We start from the raw sequence: 27,579 nt of genomic DNA, 5'->3' as shown, positions 1-27,579 counted from the left end.
GCAGAAGTTTCTAGCCTTTCCCCTCATGCATGAAGTGTGTGTGTGTGGGGGGGAGCAAGTGCACAAGCCCAAGGTTCAATGCAGTTTGTGCTTGCAACACCAACATGCTTGTCTTACATCTGAATTGCACTAGGAGCTTTTTTCTTGTTTATACTTCTTCTTCTACCCAGAGCTGAATCAAGAGCCAAACAAGCCAAGAGAGGGGGAAACAAAGCAATTTTATTAGGTTCTCTTGGCTTCTCATCTCTCATTTCAATATAGGAACACTTACAGTGCTCACACTTCTAGTCTCCCTTTCATATGCAACCAGGATGGACCCTGCTTAGCTAAGGGGACAAGTCATGCTTCTCCTCTCTTATATGTAAATGACAGTGTAACACAACAGCATCATTGCTGTTGCTCGTCCAGCCAAGAGTTACAGAATTCAAAATGGAACTATGAACAATCCATACAAACATTGCTATATTTACAGTTAATGTAAAGTGAGGGGTCCTATGGATCAAGCCACCACTTCTATTTGGTATCTCCTTGATTCATTTGGGGTTTTCAGTAAAGTCTCAGTTTGGTTTGTTTAAAGTAAGTCAGGGTTTAAGTCAGTTTGAGTGTACAACTGTTTAACAAAATATTGTTTTAGTTGGGTCCCAAAATGAAACATGCTTTTCCACAGGAAAAAGTTAAAATTATTTTACAGGCCTATGTTTCTACCCTTTTCTCCCCTGTTGCTGACCAGTTACTAGCAAAGGGCAAGATGCAATGAGGTAACATAATCCCTGCCTCTCTAAGTTAGGTTTAAGACAGCACTGAAAACATTGACCAACTAACATGAAGGGCTGTTGCCAGCAACATGAGTGATCAAGAGGGTAACCATGCAGGTGGCCTGTGGCTTTTAGTTTTCCCAGGCTTGGTACTGTCAGTATTTCCACTAATGAGGGCTGTAGTAATATCCAAAGTCTTTGGAGAGACAAGAGAGTACGCTCAGTGTTGTCAGCTCAGTGAAGCCCACCAGCATAGTTCACACAAGTTCAAAACTGAGAGCAAAAATGATGTATTGAGAGAACTAATAGGCTTGAGCAACACTTTACGAAGGAGGAAATATTAACAGGCTTTTTTCAGATTATTTTGGCTTTATGATTTGATGATTTAGACATGACTAGTTTATATTCCTCACTTACAGTATTAAGAACAAACTATATAATAATCCTTTGTACTTAGAGAGCCATGTCTATTCTCAATCCTTTTTTATTTCAAGGAATACGACAGATATTTATATACCACTTTTCAACAAAAGTTCCCAAAGTTGAGATAGATATAAAATGGCTCCCTATCCCCAAAGGGCTCACAATCTAAAAAATAAACATAAGATAGGCACTAGCAACAGACACTGGAGGAATACTGTGCTGGCGATAGATAGGGAATATCACTAAGTGCAATGCAATCTTTATTATGGGCAAAGGCCAGCAAAAAAGGCACAGAGTTAACAACAGATGATACATCAAAAGCAGAACAGAACTAGTCAATTTGCTCTCAAAGACTGCAGACTAGAAGTGAAAAAAACAAACTTAGCAACATTATAGGTGACCAGATACCTTTGATCTGCTAAAAGCAGTAATACATAGAAGTCATCAGAGTGACCAGGATATTGCAGTTAAAAGGGCATAATTAAGTTGTGTCTCATATCTGAATAAAATCTGCATTACAAAAGCACATACGTTATTGTTTCAATTTCTTTCATGCCACAAGGACACTGATGACATACAGTGAAGATTTTACTAAATCTGCCCACAAGAAGCGCCAATGGGAGGACATTAAAACTTGCACTTAAGAAAGCCCAATGATATTTCAGGAATGTCTGAATGTAAAGGTAGGGTGCCATTGCTCTCCCATCAATTCCAGTTAGGGTCTTGCAAAAAGAAGGCATGTGGCTCAAACTGAATTTCTATTCTAGATCTGAACAATCAATTCTTTGGCCCTCTCCCTGTTTAGCATGCAGAGATTGTCTGGAGATAGACCACAAGTGAGGAGTTTGTGGGTGATACATTTCCACCAGCTAGAATGGAAATTGTTGCTCAGTAAGTGGAACCAGCCCCAAAGGCATACTATTCAGCCTGTGCCCATAATTAACTGCCGTTATCCATAATCTGGTCTCTACTCTCACCAGGCCAGCCTCCAAACTCAGTGCAGCATTGGCAACACATTTAGGTGTACCAAAAAGGGACCGGAGAAACCTCAAGTGGCACAAAAATGGTATATGGGCCGAGTGAAGCTCCATATAGGAGTTGTGCCAATGACTTGGCCTGGAAGAGTTTAATAGCAGGGGGCAAAAAGCTATTGCCTTGCATATGATCTCTTTGTACAGCGGTTACACTCCTGTGGGCAAGATCAGTAAAGTATTTGGCATGGGCAGCGCTCTTTCAATTGGCCTGAACCTGCTCTTTCAATTGGCCTGAACCACAACCTGTTCGATTATGTGACTGTCAATGGTCCACTTATTGAACTTGGGTCTGTTGGAAAAAACATTATCTTATTTTTTTGGTAGTTAGTAACCAAGGATTACTCTTTATAGTGTTGATCCAGAGCAACAACGGCTTTCTTCAAACCCACCCAAGTTTGAGAAAGGATGACTGCATCATCCGCATATAGCAGAATTGGAAGATGCCTATTTGCCAGTTAAGAGGCATGTACATCTGATCCTTGTAAGCACTGAATAAGTGAATTGATATAAATGTTAAATAAGGTTGGGGCCAATATACAGTCCTGGTGGACACCTCTATGGGTAGATATAACAGAGAGGAGTCCAACACAATTGCATCTAACTCTTAAAGAGGATCCCTCGTGAATTTTAAAAATTAGGAGCAATAAACATTTAGCAATTGTTGAATTGCTAAGCTTGGACCAGAGAGAAGTACGGGAGACTGAATCAAAAGCCGCCTTAAAAATCAACAAATGCAGCATAAAGTGAGCCTTTTGATCTGATTGCATATTTTTCAATTAGATATTGTAACACCAAGCATTGTCAGTAGCACTGTAACACCAAGCATTGTCACTCCTCCTAAATGAGTGTCCATTAGAATGTTTTCCTAGCCGATCCAGTCCTTAAGCTTCCGGACTAGATGCTTGACACACAATTTGCTGATAACATTTAAGAGGCGATTAGGTCTGTAGTTTGAGGGTTCATCTCTGTTGACTTTCTTATAAATACGAATTATAATGGCTACCTCCAAATCTTTGGGGATATATGCTATTTGATCAATAAAGGTAAACAGGGAGGCTAAAACCAGTAGCGGCCAGCCAGTATTTGCTTTAAAAAGATCCAGGGGAATAAAGTCATTCCCTGGTTCCTTTCCTGCTCTCAGATGTCTAATAACGGTTTGATTTCATTAAGTGACACCAGTGGCCATTGCTGCAACGCATTGAGGGACAAAATCTAAAAAGGCAAGTTGGGAAGATTAGATCCTGAGAGCCACACAGAGAACCAAAATAAGACTCCCAAGTCCCAACTGGAATGCAAGAGTCTAATCATAAAACTGGAATAACTGCCTGTCCATCAATGATACACCAGAAGGTGGAGGAATTTTTGGACCTGAATGCTTTGATCAACTGCTGCCAGGATTTTAAAGACGTTGCTTTTTAAGTAGAATTTTATAATTTCATTTTTATCAGATCTTGATTGTTAAATGAGGGATTATTTTTATACTAAATGAATGAGGAAATAAACACCTTCCTAGCTACAACACATGCTCAGTCAAACCAAGTCTTAGAAGGTGTCTATAAGCAGGGATAGGGGTATTATTATTGGTCTTTACTACAAAGGCCTAAAGTTTAGTAACAAGGGTTTCATGCCTCTTGTACTTGATTGACAGTGTGTATGGGTTGTGCACAGCGATTCTGTATAGCAAATCTTACTTGATTGCTGTTTAATGATTCAAACCAAGGAGCAACAGCATGACTCACCTGGCTACTCCATTTAACCCTAGTGCGGCCAGCATCTACTATTGTGACTGACTGCAGTCGTACATCCCTGAATAATAAACTACTGAGTAGATTACACATCAAAAGTAAAGGGAGATGGTCACTATCAGGTCTGAGAAGGATCTCAAAATGTGTAATCCTAAAAGCCAAATCCCGTGAAGTTAAACTATAGTTGACAGTCGAGAGTTTTTGTCCGCCCAATAAGCAAACTGGCCTGGATAATCCTTTCCCACCACACCATTCAGGATGATTAAATCATAACTTCTAGCCATTTGGGCAAGGCAAAACCCTGCAAAATTGCTTGTCGTGTTCCTAGAAGCACAGGAAGGGAATAAGGCAGAATCATCAGAATCTGGTGGGAAACTGTATCACTAAGTCAACAAATATAAATGTTGGTTATTATCTAATACTTTGTTTTCATTTCTCAAAAGCAGCAGTTCTCAACCTTGAGTCCCCAGATGCTGCGGGACTACAGCTCCCATCACCCCCATCCGCAATGGCAAACAACTGGGGATGATGGGAGCTGTATTCCCACAACATCTAGGAGGCCAAGGTTGAGAACCTCCGCTCTAAAGCAAGCAAGATATACAGGAGGACCTCGATATCTGAAAATTCATTATCCGTGTGGATTCACGGTGGTGTAATAGACACCCGACCTCGGCATACATGGGGAAAAATGTGGGGTGGGGAGGAACACATCAACCTCGCATATCCATGGCTGGCTGGAAATGACTGCGGAGATCATTTCTGGCCGTCGTTTTATGTTTCGGTGCCTCAAAACGGCTCCATTTTTAAAAAACGCCGATTTAGGGGAATTCCAGAGCACAGTGTGACTCAGAGGGAGCAGCTAAGTATGATAGGCAGCTTCTCCCTGCGTTTCCCAGCCCCAGTGAAAAATTGATGTTTTGGTGATATTTTTCCCCAGCCAGGAACCTAACTCCCAATTCCCCATTGCTACAATGCCTCGATATTTGCAGTTTCCATATCCACAGTTGTACCGTGGAGAATATCAAGGTCCTCCTGTACTCTATGAACTGCACAATATAGTTATATTGCAGACAAAGTTAATGGTAAATGTGCAGGAGATGTGTTGTACAGTGGTTCCCTTGTATTCCAAAAACTGTTCTCATAGTCAAAGTCTGGCTGGCTAAAGATTATTTGCAAAATTCAGAACCAAGGAGGTATATCCAATGATTAAGGAATGAATGCTGCAAAGTTTTCAAGAGATTGTGTTTGAGCATTCAGCATTTGGGAGAGTTCCCTTGACGACAACTCATGAGGATTTCTCACACTGTTTTTGCTCAGTGTTGCCCCCTAAAGGCTAAAAGTCTCTCACACACGTAGCAATCTGATGTCACAGCAGATTCACAACTTGTTTCTACAATAGGGATCACCCCTACCCCCACCACACATAGCTTGGTTGTAGAATCAGTGAAGCAAGTTGATTTAGTCCTCCCTTATAAGTTCAGCAAGGATTCATAATTGCATTCCATTAGCAACAACAGCACAAAGTTATTTAGTCAGTTTTAGATAACCCTTACCTTCCATCAGTCTAGCAAAAGGTTCTGGGCATGTTGAAGGAATTGGAAGCGCAAGTTTATTCATGGCAACACCATATGCTACTGCTAGGCCATCAATTCCTCGAAATGGCACTTCCCCAGTTAGCAGTTCCCAAAGCAACACACCATAGCTATGAAAGGAAAGCAAGAATATCTTTAGTAAAACTGCCAACAACCTCTCAAACCCTACCAGAGTTACTCTGAGAAATGTAAGAGTTTTGGTAATCTTTTGAAAAAGGCAGATAAGTTGCCCTTTATTGATCAATGAAAGACATTAAAAATCATTAAGCCACCCCTTGTGTACTAATGAGGTGCCTTTTCTTTGATACTGTGTAACATGAATACATAGAAATAAGAGGGACAAGGATAAGTTGGTATGTTCTGTCTCACAGAGTGTTCGCGGTGAAAAACAGCATTTAAAATTAAATGACTTCTTTGACAGGGATTTGATTTCTTATAAGGGTATATAGGTCTATACCAGTGTTTCTCAACATTTTCTGAGTCAAGGACCGGTACATTCTTCATGTGCAGTTTCCCAGACCAGCAGTTAATAAAGGGGTTTCAAGTTTAAGTTTATTTATTTTATTTATTTAACAGATTTCTATACTGCCCAAAATTTGCATCTCTGGGCGGTTTACAATTAAAATCATATTATAAGCACTAAAATCATTAAAACTAAAATCATTTATGAAACGTGTGAAAAGCAAACTACTTTATTTTGTTTTCTTTCCAGCCTCATGTGGGGCCCTGGATATCTGTGAACATAGGCGTAACTGGGGGGGGGCAGGGGGGCACGTGCCCCAGGCGCCATTGAGGTGGGGGCGCCATACCAGTCCCTGCCACCCCCACCCCATTGCCCACCTGCCCAGCCCCAGGGCCCCTCAGCCACTTGCCTCCAGCTCCGGCTGATCGGCAAAGAGGCCTAGGATCGGCAAGGCCTGCAAACTGCAGAGCTCTTCTCTCCCCGCCTCTCAGCTGATCGGCGGGTGGGCGGGGCTTCCAGAGAGGCCTCCGAGTAGGCCTCCCTGAAGCCTGAACTCGAGTAGGCCCCAAGCAAGGAAGGAGAAAGCAGGCAGCAGACCCTCTGCCCTGACCAGACCATCCAGAACAGCTATTGCTAGGTAGGCTGTGAATTCCTTTTTGTGGGTACCCCCATATAAAGGGATCTGCTTGCCATAGGGCTTTGATATGGGTGGTGGGGTGAGACTGAGAAGTCTCTGAATATTTAATTTAAAACAGACTGGAAAATGTGCTGGCTTTAAAAACAAAAACTATCTAAAAAGGCCTATAAGTGGCTTGTTTCATGTCAGAAAATTACAAACACTTCTGGAACAAGTATATTTTATTTATTTTCATTCATTCATTCATAAATGCACTTATGTTTTTCTTTAAAATATATATTTCTAAAGAGCCTTGTAGCCTCATGTTTCCTTTTTCCTGTCCCAGTATACTTGCACGGATGCAGCCCACAACCCACATTTGACTATGGCTGTGACACATTTCCATATTTCCGGGGGGGGGGCGCAATTTCAGTGCTTGCCCCGGGCGCCATTTTCCCTAGTTACGCCTCTGTTTGTGAAGACTGATTCTTCAGCAGATGCGGGAGACAGTTGGGTTTATCTGTGCATTGCTCCGAAGGCAAATCCTCCTTCCCCCTCCCTCTCCCCCTCCATGAGAACACAGAGATCTCTCTCAGAAATCTGACACAAAGCAAGGGGACACTGGTAGTTTTCTTGAGAGCCTTTTTGGCATTTTACCAGCTTGGTGGTTAGAATTTAGACTGGTCTTGCTTTTTAAAAAAAAGCAATAGAAAACTAGGGTAGAAGTTGGGAAACATTCACAGCGGGGTTTTAGTTGGCATAAAGCCAACAGATGAGTAGAACATATGCTGAATTCATAACCCCAAGCAACACAGATATATGGCAATAAGACAAAGGGTTAAACATTGAGTAGATCAACTGTTCATGAATTCTGTTCAGCAAACAAGTACTATTTCAAGCAGAGATTAGATTCCCCGCATACCTACAATTTAGATGTTTAGAATATTTAGTGCTAACTACCTCCACACATCACTGCCTTTAGAGAACATGGAGGAGCGGATGACCTCAGGAGCCATCCAGGCATACGTCCCAGCTGCACTCATTTTGGTTGTCCTATGCCATTCTCTGGCCAAGCCAAAATCTGTGATCTTCAAGTTCTTGTTGCTCAGGTCTCCATTTTCCACCTTCTCAAGTATCAATACTAGAGTAAAAAGAACAAAAAAAATAAAATAGATGAATGCATAACAAAGAAATAATGTATGCCTAATGCACCCACCAGGGAAGTCATGTATTCATTTTTTAAACAAACAAAAAAATCACACCAAGTGTTGAGTGGGAAAGAGTTAAAAGTCCTGCTGTTCATGCTTAAGCCATTGTACATGCCTACAGAGACTGCCTGACCAGATAAAAAGTGCTTAACACATGATCAACAGCTTAAGAACTACCAGTCAAGTAGCAGAGCAGCAGGTGACTTAGAAACTTCTAGGACATCAAAGTTCTTCCTGTATTGTACTGGGAGCATGAGAATGACAGTATTATTTATATTACACCTTTCTTCTATCATGGAACTCAAGGCAGTGTATACAGACTCTTGGGCAGTCAACCATCCAGGCACCAACCAGATATAGAGCAGCTTCGCTTTAGTAAGGAGGCTGTATCACGTGCCCTCATTCACTGTACAGTGAAACAGTTGAAGACTAGTACACATACTGGCAACTTTCATACAACTTTAGTGCTAGTGAAACCATTTTAGAGGTATTTTAAACATTTTTAACAGCTAAAATTGAGATTTTTCTTAAGAGCTAAATAAAGGAAAAGAAATCTAAAGCATCATTGGGCCTTGCTCTTATTGATTTGCTTTTCGGTTTTTTTTACACATTGTGTGCATATACTCAGAGATTTCTTCTTAGATAATCAATCTGAACAGGTTCAGGACTTATAGAAGAAATGCTTTAAGTATATACTTAATACTATATAGTGCCCAAACCATTGAAAGCTTTATAGATTGAAAAGAGCGCCTTGAATTGTATCCAGAAAGCTACGGAAATCCAATGCAGACATTGCAGCATTGATGTAATGTGTTCCTGGCAACCCACTCTGTCAGAAGGCAAAATGCCAAGGTGCATTCCAGCTGCAGCAGTCTTGTAGCTGGCACATTCCTGTAGTCCAGCTTCAAGCTTACAAGAGGCATGCACAGCTCCACTACATACGATTACTGCTACCCACACTTACATGACTCATGAATGCTAAATACACATGATCTTTTCCCACACTGCATTTGAAGAAATTCTCACACATTCAAAATAACTACCACAGAAAGCATTTCTTCCAGAGTTGGAGTTGCCTTTCCCAACTGTGTTTAATGCTTATTCATTTCAGACACCTCGTGTGATTTTTAGAGGCCAATTTCCTATTTTGAACACCTTCTTCATCAGTGTAACAGCTGCAATCAAGAATTACCTAAACATAAGAACAGCCCTGCTGGATCAGGCCCAAGGCCTATCTAGTCCAGCATCCTGTCTCATACAGTGGCCCACCAGATGGCTTGGGGAAGCCCATAGGCAAGAGCTGAGGGCATACCATATCTGCTACTGTTGCTCCCTCGCAACTGGTATTTAGAGGCATCTTGCCTCTGAGGCTGGAGATGGCCTATAGCCCTCAGACCAGTAGCCATTGATAGACTTGCCTTCCATGAATTTATCTAAGCGGTTCTTAAAGCCAACTAGGCTGGTGGCTGTCACTGCATCTTGTGGCAGAGAATTCCATAGGTTAATTAGTACTTTCTGTGAGAAAAGTATTTCCTTTTGTTGGCACTAGATTTCTTGGCAATCAGTTTCATGGGATGACCTCTGATTCTAGTGTTATGCAAGAGGGGGGGGAAATTGCTCTCTCTTCACACCATACATAGTTTTATAAACTTCTGTCATGTTATTCCTCAGTCATCTTTTTTCTAAACTAAAAAGCTCAAGGTGTTGTAGCCTCACCTCCTAAGCAAGGTGCTCTAGGCCCCTGATCATCTTGGTTGCCCTCTTCTATACCTTTTCCAGTTCTATGACATCCTTTTTGAGCTATGGTGACCAGAACTGTACACAGTACTCCAAATGTGTCCGCACCATAGATTTGTATAAGGGCATTATTATATTAGCGGTTTTATCTTCAATCTCCTTTCTAATGATCCCAAGCATGCAATTGGCCTTTTTCACAGCTGCCACACACTGAGTTCACACACTTTCAATGAGCTGTCCACCATGACCTCAAGTTCTCTCTCCTGGTCAGTCATTGACAGCTCAGACCCCATCAGCATATATGTTAAATTGGGATTTTTAGTCCCAATGTGGATCACTTTATATTTGCTAACACTGAATCACATTTGCCATTGTGTCACCCAATCCCTCATTTTGGAAAGATCCTTTTGGAGCTCCTTACAATCCATTTTGGATTTCATTACCCAAAAGAGTTTGGTGTCATCTGCAAATTTGGCCACTTTGCTACTTACCCCAATTTCTATATCATTTATGAATAAATTAATAAGCACTGGTCCCTGTACAGATCCCTGGGGGACCCCACTTCTTACTTCCCTACATTGTGAAAACTCTCCATTTATTCCTACCATTTCCTAACCTTCAACCAGTTACCAATCCACACATGAGCCTGTCCCCTTATCCCATGACTGCTAAGTTTTCTCAAGAGTCTTTGATGAGCAACGTTGTTGAAAGCTTTTTCAAAGTCCAAGGCAAGATTTACCTTTGCAGAAGCCATGCAAGTTCTCCTTCATCAGGGCCTGTTCTTATATATGCTTAACAATTTTATCTTTGAGAATGCTTTCTATCAATTTGCCCAACACAGATGTTAAGCTAACTGGCTCGTAATTTCCCAGATCCCCCCCCAGACCCCTTTTAAAAAATTGGTGTTACATTGACTACTTTCCAGTCTCTGGTAGAGAGAGATTGTAGGGATACGTTATGTGTTTTTGGAAGGTGGTCAGCAATTTCACATTTGAGTTCTTTAAAGACTCTTGGGTGTATGCCATCTTGTCCTGGCAATTTGTTAATTTTTATTTTTTCCTAGACAGTTTAGAAGATCATCCCTTGTCACCTCTATCTGACTCAGTTCCTTAGCCTCTGTCCCTGAGAAGCTCAGTTCAGGCACAGGTATACACTCAGTATCCTCTGCTGTGAAGACAGATACAAATAACTTGTTAAGCTTCTCTGCAATTGACATATCCTCAACAATCCCTTTCACTCTGTTATCTAAGGGAGCAACCACCTCCCTGGCAGGTTTCCTGCTTCCGGTGTATTTAAAGAAGTTTTTGTTATTCCCCTTGATGCTTTTAGCTAAATGTTCCTCAAACTTGCTTCCACATCCTTATGGTCTCCTTGCATTTATTTTGCTAGTTTTTGTGTTCCTTTCTGTTCTCTTCATTTGGGCAGGCCTTCCAGTTTCTGAAGGAATTCTTTTTCCCCTTTATAGCTTCCTTGACTTTACATATTAGCCATGTTGGCATCTTGCTGGATTAAGTGGTATCATTCCTCCTTTTTGGTATACATTCTAACTGGGCTTCTATTATTGTGGTTTTAAATGAATTCCATAGATTTGGGAGCAAAGCAACTCGCTTGATTTTCTCTTCAAGTTCTCTTTTCAAACTCCTCATTTTAGAAGTGCCGGCTCAAGGGATTGTAGTGCCCTTGGCCAATTTTGCTCTGGCAGCCCTCCCATTCTTTAATATAGTTTTTCTTTGCACTTCCTATGCATGTGGGACACATTTTTGCATTTGAAGCACTTCACCTCCCCTGTTTGGTAGAGAAAAAAAAGAATTGTTAACTTCCAATAAAAAGTTTGAAAGAAGCCAACTGGCCAAGCTGTGAGAGGAAATTCTGACCCCTTGAGGCACAGCGCCCCCGCTCCTCCTCTCCCTTGTGCACTGGCTGGCTGGCTCCTGCAATGCGATGCTGACACATGCGTGTGTCATGTGATGTCTTTTGCATGCACACACTGTGCCGGTGAGCTGCCTGGTATGGCTGGACAGGGGAGTGACTCTGACTGCTCCAGCTCTTGCTCTCAGTGGCACCACTGGCCAAGCCCAGCAAGCTGGATTCACTAAAGATGCTGCGACGGAGACCGCAGGCTGGCTCCACTCAGCCAGTGGCTGTGCAGCAAGAGGACATCAGGTGGCTAAAGAGGGAACATGATGGCACTGCACCCCTATAACAACTGCTTTAAGCTTGCCCTGCACTTTAGAGATGTTTCCTCTTCTGAAGCGCAAAGTGTCTGTGTTAGACTTCCTTTGTGATTCTTTCCTCACATAAATGTTGAATTTGATCACATTATGGTCACTGTTTCCTAAAGGTTCCATGACACTGACATCTTGCACCAGGTCCTGTGCACCACACAGGATTAAGTCCAAGGTCACCTACTCTCTGGTTGGTTCCAAGACCAACTGTTCTAGGGCACATTAGTTCAGCATATCTAGAAATTTGGCTTCTTTGTCATTACTTGAATGTGAATTTACCCAGTCTGTGTGTGGGTAATTGAAATCACCCATTATTACAACTCTATCTCTCTGACGCCTCCCTGATTTATTTATTTATTTTTATTTATTGTTGCATTTATATACCACCTTTTGTTAAAAGACAACCCCAAGGTGATTTACAAAAGTTAAAACATACAATAAAAAGACAATTAAAATATTAAGCTAAAAATATATATAAACAAACCAAATTTAAAATCTATAAAATACAAGCATAAAAACAATACAACAGGTAAAAACACCAGAAGCAGCAGTAAAAACGATTATGTAAAAGCCTGGATAAAAAGCCAAGTTTTATCAAGCTTTCTAAAAGCCGTGATGGAGTCTGGGGAGCAAATGGCCACTGGGAAAGCATTCCAAAGATTTCCTTCTGCAACTCCCAGTCATTGTCAGTATTTTGATTAGGAGGATGATAATATGTCCCTAGTAGCACATTTCCTTTCAGGACTTTTATTGTCACCCACAAAGTTTCTGTGGAGAACTCCAGTCTTCCTAGGTTTTCTAGCTTGTTAGATTCAATCTGTTCTTTAACATACAGTGCTATTCCACCCCCAATCCACTTCCCCTGTCCTTTCTATAGAGTTTATATCCAGGAACAACCGTGTCCCACTGGTTCTCACTTTTCCACCATGTTTCTATTATGCCCACTATATCTATGTTTGCATTAACAAACAAGCACTAGGGATGTGCACGAATGGTCTTCGGCACCGGCGGGGGTAGTCAATTGAACACCCCTGAAAGCAGTTGTTTGGGAAATACAAAAGTGCAGATAAAACCTCTCAGGGACAGCACTAGCCAGACCACGCTTTGCACAAGAGAGCTGTGTCAGAAAAATGAAATCACTAAATTAGCAGAGGAGGGAAGCAAACTAGGAAGATCCATTCAAGAGATCTCTGGAGGAAGTAACTGTAGTGTAAATAAAAGACCTATTGATCCAGGAGGGGTTGAGTAAGACACACTCCCCCTGCAGGACATTTAGGCAAATTTTGCAAAGCCAGAGATCACAGGAACCATGATCCTCTGGAGCCAGAGGGGAAAACCTGGCATTGCAGATTCCCAAGCTAATATGTCAGCTCCAGCTGTTTTTGGAGCAAGAGGGGGAAAACTTGGCACAGCTCTAGCTGTTCCAGTTCAGGATGCATCTAGTCAAGGTCATCTAGACACCAGCATCCAAAGGGCAGATAATTGATGAAACAGGGGGCACCACCCCCACTGCTTTCGCTTCAAATATCTGCACGTTGCTTTTATCTTCAGTGTTACTCCTCCTGAACCCTAACTCTATTCCCAGCCTGCTTGCTAGAGCTTCCCCCCACCCCCACTCCCCTCTTTGTTCAATCTGTGAGAGGCCATGGAAAGCAGAGACAGAAGAATGGACTGAGAAAGGACTGAGACTGAAGGAAGAATTGTTTTTAACCACCCTACACCCTGTTCCTGATGGATGCAGTTCCTTGATGAGACATGCTGATTTCCTCTTGATGGATGCGGCACAACAGCCCTGGAGGGTTGGCCACCCACTCTGCCTGGATTGCACAGCTTGAAGATCCTCCTGCTTCCTGCTGCACACCGACCCTGGAGGGTAGAACACCCATTCTGCCTGGACTGCTCCAGATGCAAAGACCCTCCTGATTTCAGGAACCCTGCCCACTCTGCTGCGCCTATGCCACAAACTGAACCCCAAGTCAGACTGCCTGCGCACCCCAACTGCTACGAACCCCAGTTGCTGAAACCTGAAACCCCCACAACCTACACTGAACAATAGATGTCAGCAGGAACTATTGTTTGCCAATGCTTGCCAAGAGAAGAAGCCCAGAGGGGGAGAGACAGACAGAAGTAGATTATGTCTGACCAAGGCATTGTGCCTGGTCATTCTACTAAACTCCCTGCCCAATTTGAACACTGAACACTGAAGTCCTTTGCAAAATGTATTGGTGCATATGCATTCATGTTTACCTATGTTATGCTTATGGGTTTAGCCCTCATGCTAGAGTCTTACATGTTGAGTTTATAGGAATGTATAATTGATTGGGTGTATATTTGATGGAGGGTAGTTTTGAATTGTTTGTTGGGTGGTGCCACAATGATTTAAATGTATAAAAACACTTGGCCTCTTGGATTGCAGGACTACACAGTGTGGACCCCTGTGATCTGGGACCCCAAGGACAAAGGGCAATTGCTGTGGGATCTGTGAGGTTGTAAACTGTGCCACATTTGAAGGCAAATGCTTGGCAAATTATTTGGCCATATAAAATGCTCTCTCAGACATGTGATTGTGTGACTACAGCAAATGTAGCTGGGAGATGTACTCAAAAGGAAATTGGACAAGAGGGGGTGCACACCTCTGATCCACACTCTAGATCACAACAGCAATATTGTGGTTATGTTTTTATTTGTTTTGTTTTTTTTAAAAAAAAGATGCATCTGCTGGTGAGTTTTTGAAAAACCCTACTGGGTTAGCTACTGACAGAAGCAGGGACAGCTATTGAGATTGTCCACTGCTGTCTTGTGAACATGCAACTATGAGTTATGACATAAGCATTGTCTGTCTTATGCAATTTTGCCTGGAGCAAAATCTGCATAAGAAGAGGGGGAATATGTAGTGCACCACTCAGAAGTTTGTGGAATATAGGCCTGGAGTATAGGCCTGTGTCTGATTTCATTTTTATATTAAGAGATGAAATCACACCTGAACTCTGGGTGAAATGCCTGCTCGGCCTCTGGGTGAGACATTCCAGCATTGCATTGTGAAACTGGATACTTAAGATAACACAAAGGCTGGGCTTGAGCTAATCAATATGCTAAAATGTAACTCACTATCAGATAATGTCTGTGGAAGAAATCTATGCTAATCATTGTCAATGATTGGCTCTGCCATGCCCCAAGGGGGATTACTCAGTTCCTGTCTATAGAAATTCCACCCTGGGAGAACACCTGTAGATTTAGTCTTTCCACTAACACTTGCTTCCCCCCCCCCCCCATCCCTTCCTGAGTGCACAGATTGCAGAAGATGAGATTCAGAATTCTCTGAACTGGCCAATATCCTGAGTGATTAAAAGACATTGTCCTGAAAGTAACAGCTTTGTCACCCCTTCTGGGGAACCCAGGAAAAGATGAGATTTGTATAGATCAAAGAGAAAATACACTATAAAGAATGGGGCTTTTTGAGACAGAGAGTTCAGCAATCTTTGCCTACAGCAATGCTGCTCACACGCTTGCCCAGGGTTGGCTGCCCAGCCGTGGGGCTAAGCAGGAACTCTGCCCGTGCTCAGAGGCTATGACTCTCACTGCGCAGTGAGAAGTCAAGGCTCCCCAGCCATGGAGCTCTCAGCTATGACCTGAAGCAACTGCACAACTCCTGTCTCCGCCAGTGCCTCACTGCTTCAGCTGAAGTGATTCGTCTCTCTCCAGCCTTGGATCCTGGTAATATGCTACAAGCCTTGGGAATTCCCTTCATCTTTTTCCCCACTCCCTTCTCCTTCCCCCCTTTCCTCTACTAATTACCCCAAAACCATGTCAGCCCCCAGCCTTCCTTCTTCCTCCCCGTCTTTTCTGCCTGTATCTAAAACTGTACTAGGCTCTAGGAAAATTTAGGTGCACACACATATTTAGTCAGGAACACTGGGTGGAATATTGGTGATGGCTAGAATGTTCCATTTAAATACTGTTGCTAATATTAATAGAGTATTCTGCTTTGCTAGATTGTTGCTAAGCCTTTTATATTCAATAAAGCCCATTGAATCCTGTTTGAGTGGTTTGCATCTCCTTTCTTCCTTGTGCCCAGATCCAACATGCGTCACCATACAAAAGAACTTGAAGCCAGACCTGATTTTGTATACTAGCTAATGAGCATATTTGGTATACCAATCGGGCCTGGTCTGTAACACCCTCTGCTCCAGCTGTCTCACTGGTCCTGCACGTGGAACAGGTAGCATGTCTGAAAATGCTACCTTAGGGGTCCTGGACTTTGATATGCTACCTAGCAGACTAAATATGGTTTCCACAACCTCCTGACTACAATTCCCAACATCAATGGTGCCGTGTACCACGGCAGCTGACTCCTCCTCAGCACTGCTTAACAGCCTACCTAGACACAGTGTGACATCCACAATCTTCACACCAGGCAGGCAAGTCACCATGTGGTCTATATGTGGGTCACAGACCCAAATCTCTATGCCCCTAATGAGCAAATCACCCACTACCAGGAGGTCCCCACATCCCAGAGGAGTATCCCCTGCATGAGAGGATATGGACTCATAATCCACGGAAGGGGTCTCTTCTAAGGGAGTGTTTCTCTTGCTCAACAACAAATTTTATTAGACCAGTATAATTAAGTACAAGGATAGAATGTTATGCAGGGTGTGGATAAAACACTTTAGTACTGGCAAAAAATGATATGCAGGTTATACCTAAAAATACATAAGACAAGGAATAAAACTGCAAGAATGTAAAAAAACCTATAGGGCTGATAAAATTATATTGTTATCTGTCTATAAATGATAAAAGCTGTTAAGCAGTTTAAAGAGTAGTACTAAAAGCTCTGAAATGTAAAAAGTTATTATTTAAATTTTTAAAAAACCATTTAAGGTGAAGTAGATATGCAGGGTGTGGATAAAATGCATAGAAACTGTACAAATGCACGAGTATAACCCTCTTCCTCAGAATGATGTCCTCCTTCCCCGAGTCCTCAATGACTGCAGAGGAGCCATCATCCTGGGAGTGGGGTGCCTCTATCACATCCCTGAAGGGCTTATCCACACACCTCTGGTTCTCTGAGCTTCTCCAGATCAGTCAGCTTGGCTTCAACGAAACAAATTTGTTCCCTGACAGCAAGGAGCAACTTGCATCGAGCACACACTCATGAGTGACTTCTACCCACTGAGGAGATAGTCATACATGCAACACTCTGAACAATACACTGGGAAGTGCCCCCTCCCCTGCTGGCTTTCTAACTTCTGAACTGGTTTTCTTGGCTGTTTCGAGTATCTGGATATTGTTTGTATGAAAGTTAGGTTTTTGTTGGAATTGTCAGCTATTCAACAGTTTAAACTTTCTTTCCCAAGAACATAAGAGAGGGACTAGTACTTTATTTCTCTTCCCACTGCGCTACATGTGATCAAGAGGGGCTCCTTTCAAGCTCTCCCACACACCTCCCTGCCAAACTCCATGCAGAAATCCTATAATACCCGTTTGCTAATTCCTGGTCACTAATTTCCCTGGCCACTGCCTCTTATGTAGAGAGTAGGCTTCAATCTGAGGCAACCAGACTCAATATTTATTTATTTATTTATTTATTTAACATTTATATCCCGCTCTTCCTCCAAGGAGCCCAAAGCAGTGCAGTACATACTTGAGTTTCTCCTCACAACAACCCTGTGAAGTAGGTTAGGCTGAGAGAGAAGTGACTGGCCCAGAGTCACCCAGCTAGTATTATGGCTGAATGGGGATTTGAACTCAGGTCTTCCCGGTCCTTGTCCAGCACTCTAACCACTACACCACGCTGGCATAGGAATGTGGCATAAAACAAGTTTTAAAACCTATATAAAAACAAAAAACTATTTAACAATTTAAAAATAAACCAGAAATTAAAACCTAAAAATCTAGGAAGCTGAGAAAGTTTGGGCAAAAAGATGGGTTTTCAAGTGTTTTTTTTAAATTGCCAGAGATGTGGAGGATCATTTCTAAACAGGGAGCGCATTCCACAATCTTGGGGCAGCAAACAAGAAGGCTCGTCTCTGTGTAGCCACCAAACGGGTTGGCGGTAATTGGAGACGGACCTCCTCAGATGACCTCAATGGGCAGTGGGGCTCGTAGTGAAGAAGACACTCTCTTAAATACCCAAGGCCTAAGCCGTTTAGGGCTTTATAAGCTACAACTAGCACTTTGTATTTCACCCAGAAACCTATTGGCAGCCAGTGTAGCTCCATCAGTAAAGGAGTAACGTGGTCTCTCTGAAATGACCCAGACACCAACCTGGCTGCCACATTCTGAACCAACTGAAGTTTCCGGACTACATACAAGGGCAGCCCCATGTAGAGTGCATTACAGAAGTCAAGTCTTGGGGGTTACCAACAAATGTACCACTGTTTTGAGGTCATTGATCTCGAGAAACAGGCACAGCAGGCATATCAGTCAGAGCTGATAGAAAGCACCCCTGGCCACCGCCTCAACCTGAGAAACCAGGGAGAGGTGTGGATCCAGAAGTGCTTCCAGACTGCAAACCTGTTCCTTTTGGGGAAGTGTGACCCCATCTAGAACAGGTAGAGCAAAATCATCTCTGGAGTTCTGACCCCACACAATAAGTACCTCTGTCTTATCTGGATTCAGTTTCAGTTTATTCTCCCTCATCCAGCCCATTACTGCTTCCAGGCAGGCATTTAGGAAGGATATGCCAGCTCCTGAAGAAGTTGACATGGAGAAGTAGATCTGGGTGTCATCAGCATACTGGTAACACCCAGCTCCAAATCCCCTGATGATCTCTCCCAGTGGTTTCATGTAGATGTTAAAAAGCATTGGAGAGAGTACAGAGCCTTGAGGGACACCATACTTAAGCTCAGATTTCGAAGAGCAACAATCTCCAATCAACACCATATGGAATCTATCCAAGAGGTAGGAGCAGAACCACTGTAAATCAGTACCTCCCACCCCCAACACCCTCAGACGTTCCAGAAGGATACTATGGTCGATAGTATCCAAAGCTGCTGAGAGATGCAAAAGGACCAACAGAGTCACACTTCCTCTGTCGATTCCCAATTGGAGATCATCCATCAGGCCAACCAAGGCAGTCTCCACTCCATAGCCCACCTGAAAACCAGTTTGAAATGGGTCTAGATAATCAGTTTCCTCCAAGACCGCCTGGAGCTGAGAGGCCACCACCCTCTCAATTACCTTGCCCAGCCATGGGAGGTTGGAAACAGGCCTATAATTGCTCAACTCTGAGGAATCTAAAACAGGCTTCTTCAGAAGAAGTCTAATGATTGCCTCCTTAAGACAAGGAGGCATCCTGCCCTCCCTCAGAGAAGCATTTATGATTTCCACCAAGCCGTCTACAACAGCCTCCCTGCTAGATCAAACAAGCCATGTGGGACAAGGGTCAAGAGAAGAAGTGGTAGTCCTCACTGATCCAAGCAGCTTGTCCACATCCTCAGGAGTCACGAATTGCAACCGATCCAGTCGAATCACATAGAGAAGTTGTTGGGCACCTCCAGTTCAGACATCAAATTAATTGTGGAGTCTCCATTTAGGTCGGCCCAAATCTGAGAGATTTTATCTGCGAAAAACTCTTTAAACACATCTCAGCAGGTAACTGATTACTCCAAATTCTGGTTCAAGGGAGGGGGAGCAGATACTAGTCCCCTCACAACCCTGGACAATTCCGCTGGATGTGAACTCGCAGATGCAATACAGGCAGAAAAGAACTGCCTCTTTGCCACATGTATTGCCTGAGTGAGCATAGACCTTTAGATGTGCTCTGTGTCGCAATCTGTCTGATTCAAGTCGAGTCTTCCTCCACTTGCGCTCCAGTCACCTACCTTGCCGCTTCAGCCCCTGTAGATCTTCCGTATACCAAGGGGCCAATTCTGAAGCAGGTTGGAGGGGACACTTGGGAGCAATCATGTCTACTGCCCTGGTGAGCAAGTTGTTCCAATTCTCAACCAGGGCATCAACACGATCACTGGCAAAGCCAACACTGAATCCCTCCAAGGCTTCTTGGAATCTTACTGGATCCAATAACCTCTTTGGGTGGACCATTCTAATAGGCCCTTCGCCCTTGCGGAGGTGGGCAGTGGTTGTAAGTCCAACCTTAACCAGATGGTGGTCCATCCATAACAACAGGGAAATCACAGGAGTCCCCACCCATGGAACAACCATCCTGATCAGAGTAAAAAACCAAATCAAACATGTGACTTGCAGTATGCATCAGTCCAGAGATCACTTGGGATAGACCCATAGTTGTCATGGCCACTATGAACTCCTGAGCTACCCTGGACATATTGGTCCCGAAATGAACATTGAAATCCCCCAGCACCAAGAGTCTCGGAGACTCCAATGTGAGTTCCGCGACCAAGTCTGTGAGCTCAGTAAGGGATTCCACTGGACAGTGGGGCGATCGGTACACCAACAGAAGTCTCAATCTATCCCTGGTCCCCAAACTCAAGTACACACATTCAATATGATCCAACACCCTAACAGGGACCCTGGTAAGGGAGATGTTATCCTTATAGACCACAGCCACTCCACGTCCCCACCCATGTCCCCTCACCTGCTCCTCTACAGAATATCCTGGAGGGAGAAGCTGGGACCAAATTGGACCACGCCTCCCCCAACCAAGTCTCGGTAAAACTTACCAGGTCAGGCCCTTCATCCATGATCAAATCATGGATGAGCAAGTTTATTTTGGACCGACCTGGCATTACAGAGGAGCAGGGTAAGGCTATGTGGGTTGTTGACAGTGCTCCCCAAGGTCACAGAGCTGGCAGGACAGCCGGAAGGGGAGACAGCTTTTACATTTATGACTACCCTTCCCCTGTAACAGCCTGCTGACCTGACAATGGTACTTCTTCTATTCCCTACCACCATTGGAATAGCTGCCCCATAGTCAATGAAGGCACCCCCTGTCCCCCCATCTCCAGACAAACGAAAACACATTACAACAACTTCAACCCAAGTCCAAACCAAAACAGAAGCCCTCTAGCCCTTGTTCTCCCCCAAAGTTGCTCCCCCAAAGGGATGACCCCCTACAGTGGGGGGCTCGCTGCCACAAGCAGCCTTCCTATAAAGCCCAAAACTGAGCAGGTGACCCAAGGAACAGCTGAGTCACTCAGGGGCTGGTCCCAATCCTGCCCACACTTCCCACAGAAGTTAACCTGAGGCTGCAGCCCCACAGGGGAAGCAAAAGCAGGTAGGCAACAGCAGAAGGAACTCCAGAACCCACCAAGATGACTGATCTATGTCACAAGCACCATGCACCAAGTAGAAATGAAGACAATACAATGAGCAACCATCCTTGAAGAGCTGTCCTTTCAGTACTATCCATTCCTGTTCCTGTTCAATATCCTCTTTAGTGAAAAGCTGAGACAAAGTTGCCTTCCATTTTTATCTTTAACCTGCAGTGACCCCACTCCTTGCATAAGCAAAATGCCACTGTAACTTCGTTTTTTGAATCACAGATCGTTAAACAACTGCAAGCATCTTGAATGGAGCATATAGTGCAGGCAAACATATATTAAATGGCAAACTCCAGATCAGTCTGTAGACTCCATCTGAAGAGCATTTTCTGCAAGAACAATCAGAGTGATCCTGTAGGCACTTTAACTTACATTTCACTGCACTTCAGCTGTGAGAGGAGAGCTGGTCTTGTGATCACAAGTATGACTTGTCCCCTTAGCTAAGCAGGGTCCACCCTGGTTGCATATGAATGGGAGACTTGATGTGTGAGCACTGTAAGATATTCCCTTCAGGGGATGGGGCCGCTCTGGGAAGAGCAGAAGGTTCCAAGTTCCCTCCCTGGCATCTCCAAGATAGGGCTGAGAGAGATTCCTGCCTGCAACCTTGGAGAAGCTACTGCCAGTCTGTGAAGACAAGACGGAGCTAGATAGACCAAGGGTCTGACTCGGTATGTGGCAGCTTCCTATGTACCTATGTCTGCAGTCCTATAGTGCTCTCTCTCGCTCTCTCTCTCTCGTGCCTGTCCTATTAGCTGAGCACAGCTCTAAAATACATTAGATTGGTAAGCATTAAACTGCACTTTATGTCAGCAAAATACATGCTATTAAAAAAAAAAGATGCACAGGAGACTGCGAAGCAACAAAATCAAGGCAGCTTTGAGGAAGCATACCTCCTCCTTCAAGATCCTTCAGGATTGCTGCCAAGATTATAATTGTGATGTGTTTCTCTCGTACTTGTCATGCTTATTCTGTTACACACTCAAGGCAAACAGATGGAAACAAGCAGTATACGAAAGAGACAGAAGGTACTCTTTGCATAGCTAGCCTCTACAATCTATGACAGTGCTATAAAGTGTATCCTTGAAAGCAAGGTTTATGGATGTAATGGGCTTTGTCAGCAGTCAGTGGTAAAGCAGACCTGACATTATTGATGATGGCTGCAAATGCACCATCCCGGAATAAAAAACAGGCTAGGATAAAGCCCCCCCCCACCCCGTCATGTCTACCACTCCCAGTAGACAACTCCCTAAGTTAGGACAGACTGGAATTTTAAGTTGGCTGGGACTCCACCTGCCTCAGATGGTTAGTGGCAAGCAACAAGGGGCTAGTTTGCAAGGTATGAGGCAGAAAGGGTTCCAAGTTGATCTGATCTCAACTTCTTTTAAAAAATTAGTTTATTGGATAAATACAAGACAGTCATTTATAATAGAACAACAAGAATCACAAGCGGTTATATCCTTTTGATCTGATTTCAACTGATCTAGGTGGAGAAAGCATAGTCAAGAGGCATTGGCCAAAGGGGGCTGTTGGTACAGAATTTTGCACATTAAGGTAGAAAAGATCAGAGTGCTGGCTTATGAGTTGATTATATTGTGTTTTGTGAACTGCAGAATACGAGATATTCCACTGCTTGTCAACAGCAAACAGTATTCCTGACCTTATGGTTGCTATCATCTTTGAAAAGACAACAGTCTGCAAAAGTCCCAGTATTCAGAGAGAAAATACACCCCTTTGACAACCCATCCAACCACACTGCTCTACGCAACACTAAATTCTACATCCTATACTAACTTTCAAGCAGCAAGTTCAGAATACAGCATGCAACTAGAGAAGATATATGGTATTTTATGTTTTTATTTATTTATTTGATTTGGGCTGTGAATAAATAAAAATCGAATAAATAAATATGCTATATAGAAGTTTACATAGACATATATTATTTATGTTCAAGGGTTTATAAGAGGCAGCATGATTTGGGCACAGTTACCTCCCAGTCCACTGTTGCTAATCACAACAGAACATTGCAAACTGCTGGACTATATTGGCAAGAAAGAGTAAAAGCTGAAGAATGGTCGTGTTGATGAAAATGTAAAGCATTATTTATAAATCTTTAGGCAGGCAATCTGTGCACTACTTACTAACTTTGGGTTGGGTCCCAAGTGGCCCTTGTGGTAAGAGAAGGCACAGCAGACATGAGGAGGCCATTTTCACCCATTCTCCTTTTGCCTGCAGCCCTCTATAGCCCATATCATCCTATTCTAGAAGGATCCCTTACCCTAAAGAGCCAATTTTCAGGGGCTGCTGTGTTGAGGCAGCAGTGGGGAAGTGAGCCTGCATGTGCATGCTTCCATTCAAGCTCCTCAAGACAAAACGTCAAAGCATAGATCTTATATTTTCTTTCAAGGTTAGTTTTTAAAACACGATAAGGACAGAACTGCTGCAGTCTTTTACCCACAAAACAAAACTTTCTAATGAAAGTGCTGGGAAAGTCCCTTGACCGCAATAACTATTATGTACCGTTTCCTAGTGGTCAATATTTTTATACAGCACAGGATGCCCAGCATCAGTTTGTCACTCATAGGTGGGATCTCTAATGAGATAGACAGCTGTGGATAAGAATAACCAGTCTATTGTTACTGATGTCATAGAAGCATTTGAGTTTGCACACCAGACCATCTTAACCTGTGTTTTTTTTCTCATTACAGCTCCTAAAAGGAAAGAGAAAATTTCTCTCATTATGCAAGTTGCAATGTCCCCCAAGATAAAGTTAGCAAGTTCTCTCCCCACCACCTCAAGCATCACCTCTCCTAATACCAGCAAAGTGGTTCAGAAGAGAAGGTCGACTCTCAGACCCCCTTCTTACATAGGTTATATACTTGAAACACTATAGACAGATTGCAGCACAGAGCACAATTGAAGACTTTGCTCTGGCAATAAATGCAGTAAAGAAGCAATTCTTTGCTGCACGTGTTGGATCCACAGGTTTGCATTCCAGTGGAATTGTCAAGGGTAATGAGGGACTTCTACAGGCCCCTTCCGCTCCAGCTTTGGAGCCAACAATTAGCCACTGTGAAGCTTTTAATGAGTTTTTTGTGGACAAAATATCTCGTATTCAAGCTGGCCTGGATTCCATTGTTGGTGCCGAGTCTTTAGTGGAGGTATCCAGTAACTCCCTGTGTGTGGTTACATAGAATTACTTTCAGTTTGTGATTCCTGAGAAAGTGAACAAGCTGCTTGGAACTGTGCATCCTACCACCTGTTCTCTTGACCCTTTTCCAACATGGCTTTTATCATCATCAAAGGGAGATTGTTGGAGGGGGCCTGATCGAGACAATAAATGCTTCTCTGAGAGAAGGTAGGATGCCTCCTTGTTTAAAGGAAGCAACTATTAGATCTCTTTTAAAGAAGCCCACACTTGATATCTCTGAGTTAGGCAATTATAGGCCTGTTTTTTCAATTTCCCGTGGTTGGCCAAGGTGACTGAGAAGGTTGTAGCCTCTCAACCCCAGGCAGTGTTGGATGAAATCCATTTCAAACTTGATTTTGGGCAGGTTATGGAATAGTGACTACCTTGGCTGGCCTGATGGATGATCTCCAAAGGGGAATTGATAGAGAGAGTGTGAGTGCTGGTCCTTTTGGATCTCTCAGCGGCTTTTAATACCATCAGCCATGGTATCCTCCTGGATCACCTGCGGGGTCTAGGTGTAGGGGGCACTGCTTTGCAGTGGTTCTGCTCATACCTCTCAGGTAGATTTCAAAAGGTGTCACTTGGAGACTGTTGCTCTACAATGTGAGAGCTTTTGTATGGTGTCCCTCAGGGCTCCATCTTGTCTCCAATGCTTTTTAACATCTACATGAAACCGCTGGGAGAGATCATCAGGGGATTTGGTGCAGGGTGTTATCAGTACGCTGATGACACCCAAATCTATTTCTTAATGTCAGCTTAATCAGGTGATAGCATAACTTCCCTAAATGCCTGCCTCAAGGCAATAATGGACTGGATGAGGGATAACAAACAGACTGGATCCAAACAAGACAGAGCTGCTCATTGTAGGAAGCTGCAGTTCAGGAAATGGGATAGATCTGCCAGTTCTAGATGGGGTTACACTCCCCCAGAAGGAACAGGTTTTAAGTTTGGGGATAATTCTGGACCCAACCCTCTCTCCGATACCTCAGGTGCAGGTGGTGGCCAGGAGTGCTTTTTATCAGCTTTGACTGATTTGCCAACTGCCCCCTTTCCTGGAAGTCAGTGACCTTAAGACAGTGGTACACATGCTGGTAACCTCCAGGCTTGACTACTGCAATGCACTCTATGTGGGGCTGCCTTTGAACATATTCAGGAAACTGCAATTGGTGCAGAATGCTGATGGCAGATTGGTCTCCAGGATGTCCCAAAGAGACCATATTACTCCTATATTAAAAGAACTACACTGGCTACCAATAGGTTTCCAGACAAAATACAAAGCACTGGTTATTACCTATAAAGCCCTTAATGGCCTGGGCTCAGGATATTAAGAGAATGCTTTCTTCGTTGTGAACCCTGCTGCCTATTAAGATCTACAAGGGAGGTTTGTCTGAGGATGCCACCAGCTCATATGTTGGAGCCTTCTCTGTAGTTGCCCCAGAGCTGTGGAACACACTTCCTGCTGAGATTAGAACTGCTCCATCCTGTTGGCTTTTAGGAAACAACTAAAGACATCTCTTCAGCCACATGTGTAAAGACATCTCTTTTTAGCTATTTTGTAGTTTTTATGGGTATTTTTATACATTTAATGGTTAAAATTTCTTGGTTTGTTTTCTTGCCATAAATCACCTATAGACTTCAGTAGCAGGCAGTATACAAATATGTTAAAATAAATATATAGCAGATGATTATTTCAACTCTTAACAGGTTCCTTTTCTAAACGTTTCTGGGCTAGAAATGCATTTAAAATGCCTTTACTCAAGGTATAGCCCTGTACATGGTTGCTGAAATGTCTTAATTCTGCAGCATCAAGTACCTATGCACAAGGACAACCTTGGATATTTCCAGCTTCTGATACTAAGCTTGCATTTTGTTAGTAAAGTCAGTTTAAGCAAGGCACTATGTAAGAGACCAGCTGAATAAAGCAGCATTATTCAAGTATATAACTTTATTAAGTTTCAGTCCAAACACTCAAGACTCCCACCTCTAACTATTTTGCAGGATAGTCAGAACTGTCATTGAATAAAATAAGAACTTAAAAGCTTAATAGGGATTGCTCGCTCAAGTACCTAGTCAGCCATTTACAGAGGGCAAGTGCCACTGATTTGTCAAATTCTACCTGCTTGCATTAGGTATGCATTTAACCTCACAACAGTTCTGCAATCAAGAATGTAGTTGGCAGCCTCAGAATTTCATAACCAGGAAACAATATTAATTCTGACTCTACAAACCAGCAGAAATGCTACTCTGAATATTATGCACACCACTAAAAAGGGGAGAAATTACTACATATTAGAAGGAAAACACTTTAATTATCATAATCAGACCTACTAGCCAACCAGCACAGAGCATCTGCACGCTCTTTGGGGCCAGCTGTTCCTCCCCTCCTGCCCCACTCACTCTTGCCCCACTCACTCCTGCCCCCTGCCCCCTCTCTCTTGCCCCTCCCCACCCTCCCTGCCCCACTCTCTCTTGCCCTCCCTTCCCTTCCTCTCCTCCCTGCCCCACACCCCCACCTGCACTGAGCAACTTACAACTGGACCTCACCGCTGCTACAGCCAGTTCCTCCTTACCAGGCAGTGGAGGGCCGAAAAGGTCCCCACCGCCGCCGTTCCTCCTCCCAAGCTGCGAACTGGGGAGTCCCGATGCCCGTTTCCCTCCCGCCCCAGGCTGCAAGCAGCCAGGTCCTCCTTACCGGGCAGCAGAGGGCCTTAAAGGGCCCCACCATTGCCATTCCTTCTCCTGAGTGGCGAAGTGGGGAGTTCCACCACCCGTTTTCCTCTGGCACCAGGCTGCCTCACTCGCTTCCCCGCCCCCTTGCCCGCTCGCTGGTGCCTCCTCTCCCCTTGCCTGTGCCTGGCTGTCCCGCTGCTGCCTCCTGCTCTCGGCGGCCAGGCCAGGCCGGGCCACCGTCACCACCTCCTCGTCTTCCTCACCACTCAGGATGGCCTGGACAGGACAGGCTGTCTAACCACCTTCACCTCCCAGCGGCGAGCCGAGGCCGCCTCCTGAGGCCATTTTGCGGCCCGCCGCCACAGCCATTTTCTCTTGCCCGCAACTCTCGCCCAAGGCCGGGAACTCTCGCAATGTGTCGCGAGAGTTCCACCGCCAGATCTAGGACACTCATGCCAGCTAAGAGAATTAAGTATATAGATAGATGTGACTGCTGTCAGAAGAGCTATAAAATGTTTCCAGCTGCCCTGTTTCAGCAAAAGGCAGATATGATGAATGAGCTAACACAGCAATTCTTATGATTACACACACACACTGCTGTTTAATTGTGCAGTAATTCCTCCCCAAAAATAGGATGCACATAGAAATTTGATTCCTTTCTCACCCATTCTGAAATAATTGCTGT

The 27,579-nt window shown here is 43.7% G+C and overlaps 1 protein-coding gene and 1 long non-coding RNA gene across 6 annotated transcripts in view; one reads left to right on the top strand and one right to left on the bottom strand.

Annotated features, from left to right (window-relative positions):
* Positions 1 to 27,579, bottom strand: part of MAP3K9 (mitogen-activated protein kinase kinase kinase 9) — a 68,977-nt gene that overhangs the window by 30,526 nt on the left and 10,872 nt on the right. For all 5 annotated transcript variants that reach the window (XM_053267896.1, XM_053267914.1, XM_053267875.1 and 2 more), the window contains 2 exons: positions 7,589 to 7,769; positions 5,511 to 5,659 (listed from right to left, as the gene is read on the bottom strand). In XM_053267896.1, the coding sequence (XP_053123871.1) occupies positions 5,511 to 5,659; positions 7,589 to 7,769 (330 nt within the window). The remainder of the gene's footprint in view (positions 1 to 5,510; positions 5,660 to 7,588; positions 7,770 to 27,579) is intronic.
* On the top strand, positions 6,578 to 26,529 carry LOC128333004 (uncharacterized). Its single transcript, XR_008310827.1, has 3 exons — positions 6,578 to 6,649; positions 22,648 to 22,877; positions 23,743 to 26,529. It is a non-coding gene; the product is annotated as an uncharacterized LOC128333004 (long non-coding RNA).

The sequence above is a fragment of the Hemicordylus capensis genome, chromosome 1, assembly GCF_027244095.1.
Source record: "Hemicordylus capensis ecotype Gifberg chromosome 1, rHemCap1.1.pri, whole genome shotgun sequence".
NCBI classification, from domain to species: Eukaryota; Metazoa; Chordata; class Lepidosauria; order Squamata; family Cordylidae; genus Hemicordylus; species Hemicordylus capensis.
This window is presented reverse-complemented; position numbering and strand designations above follow the sequence as displayed.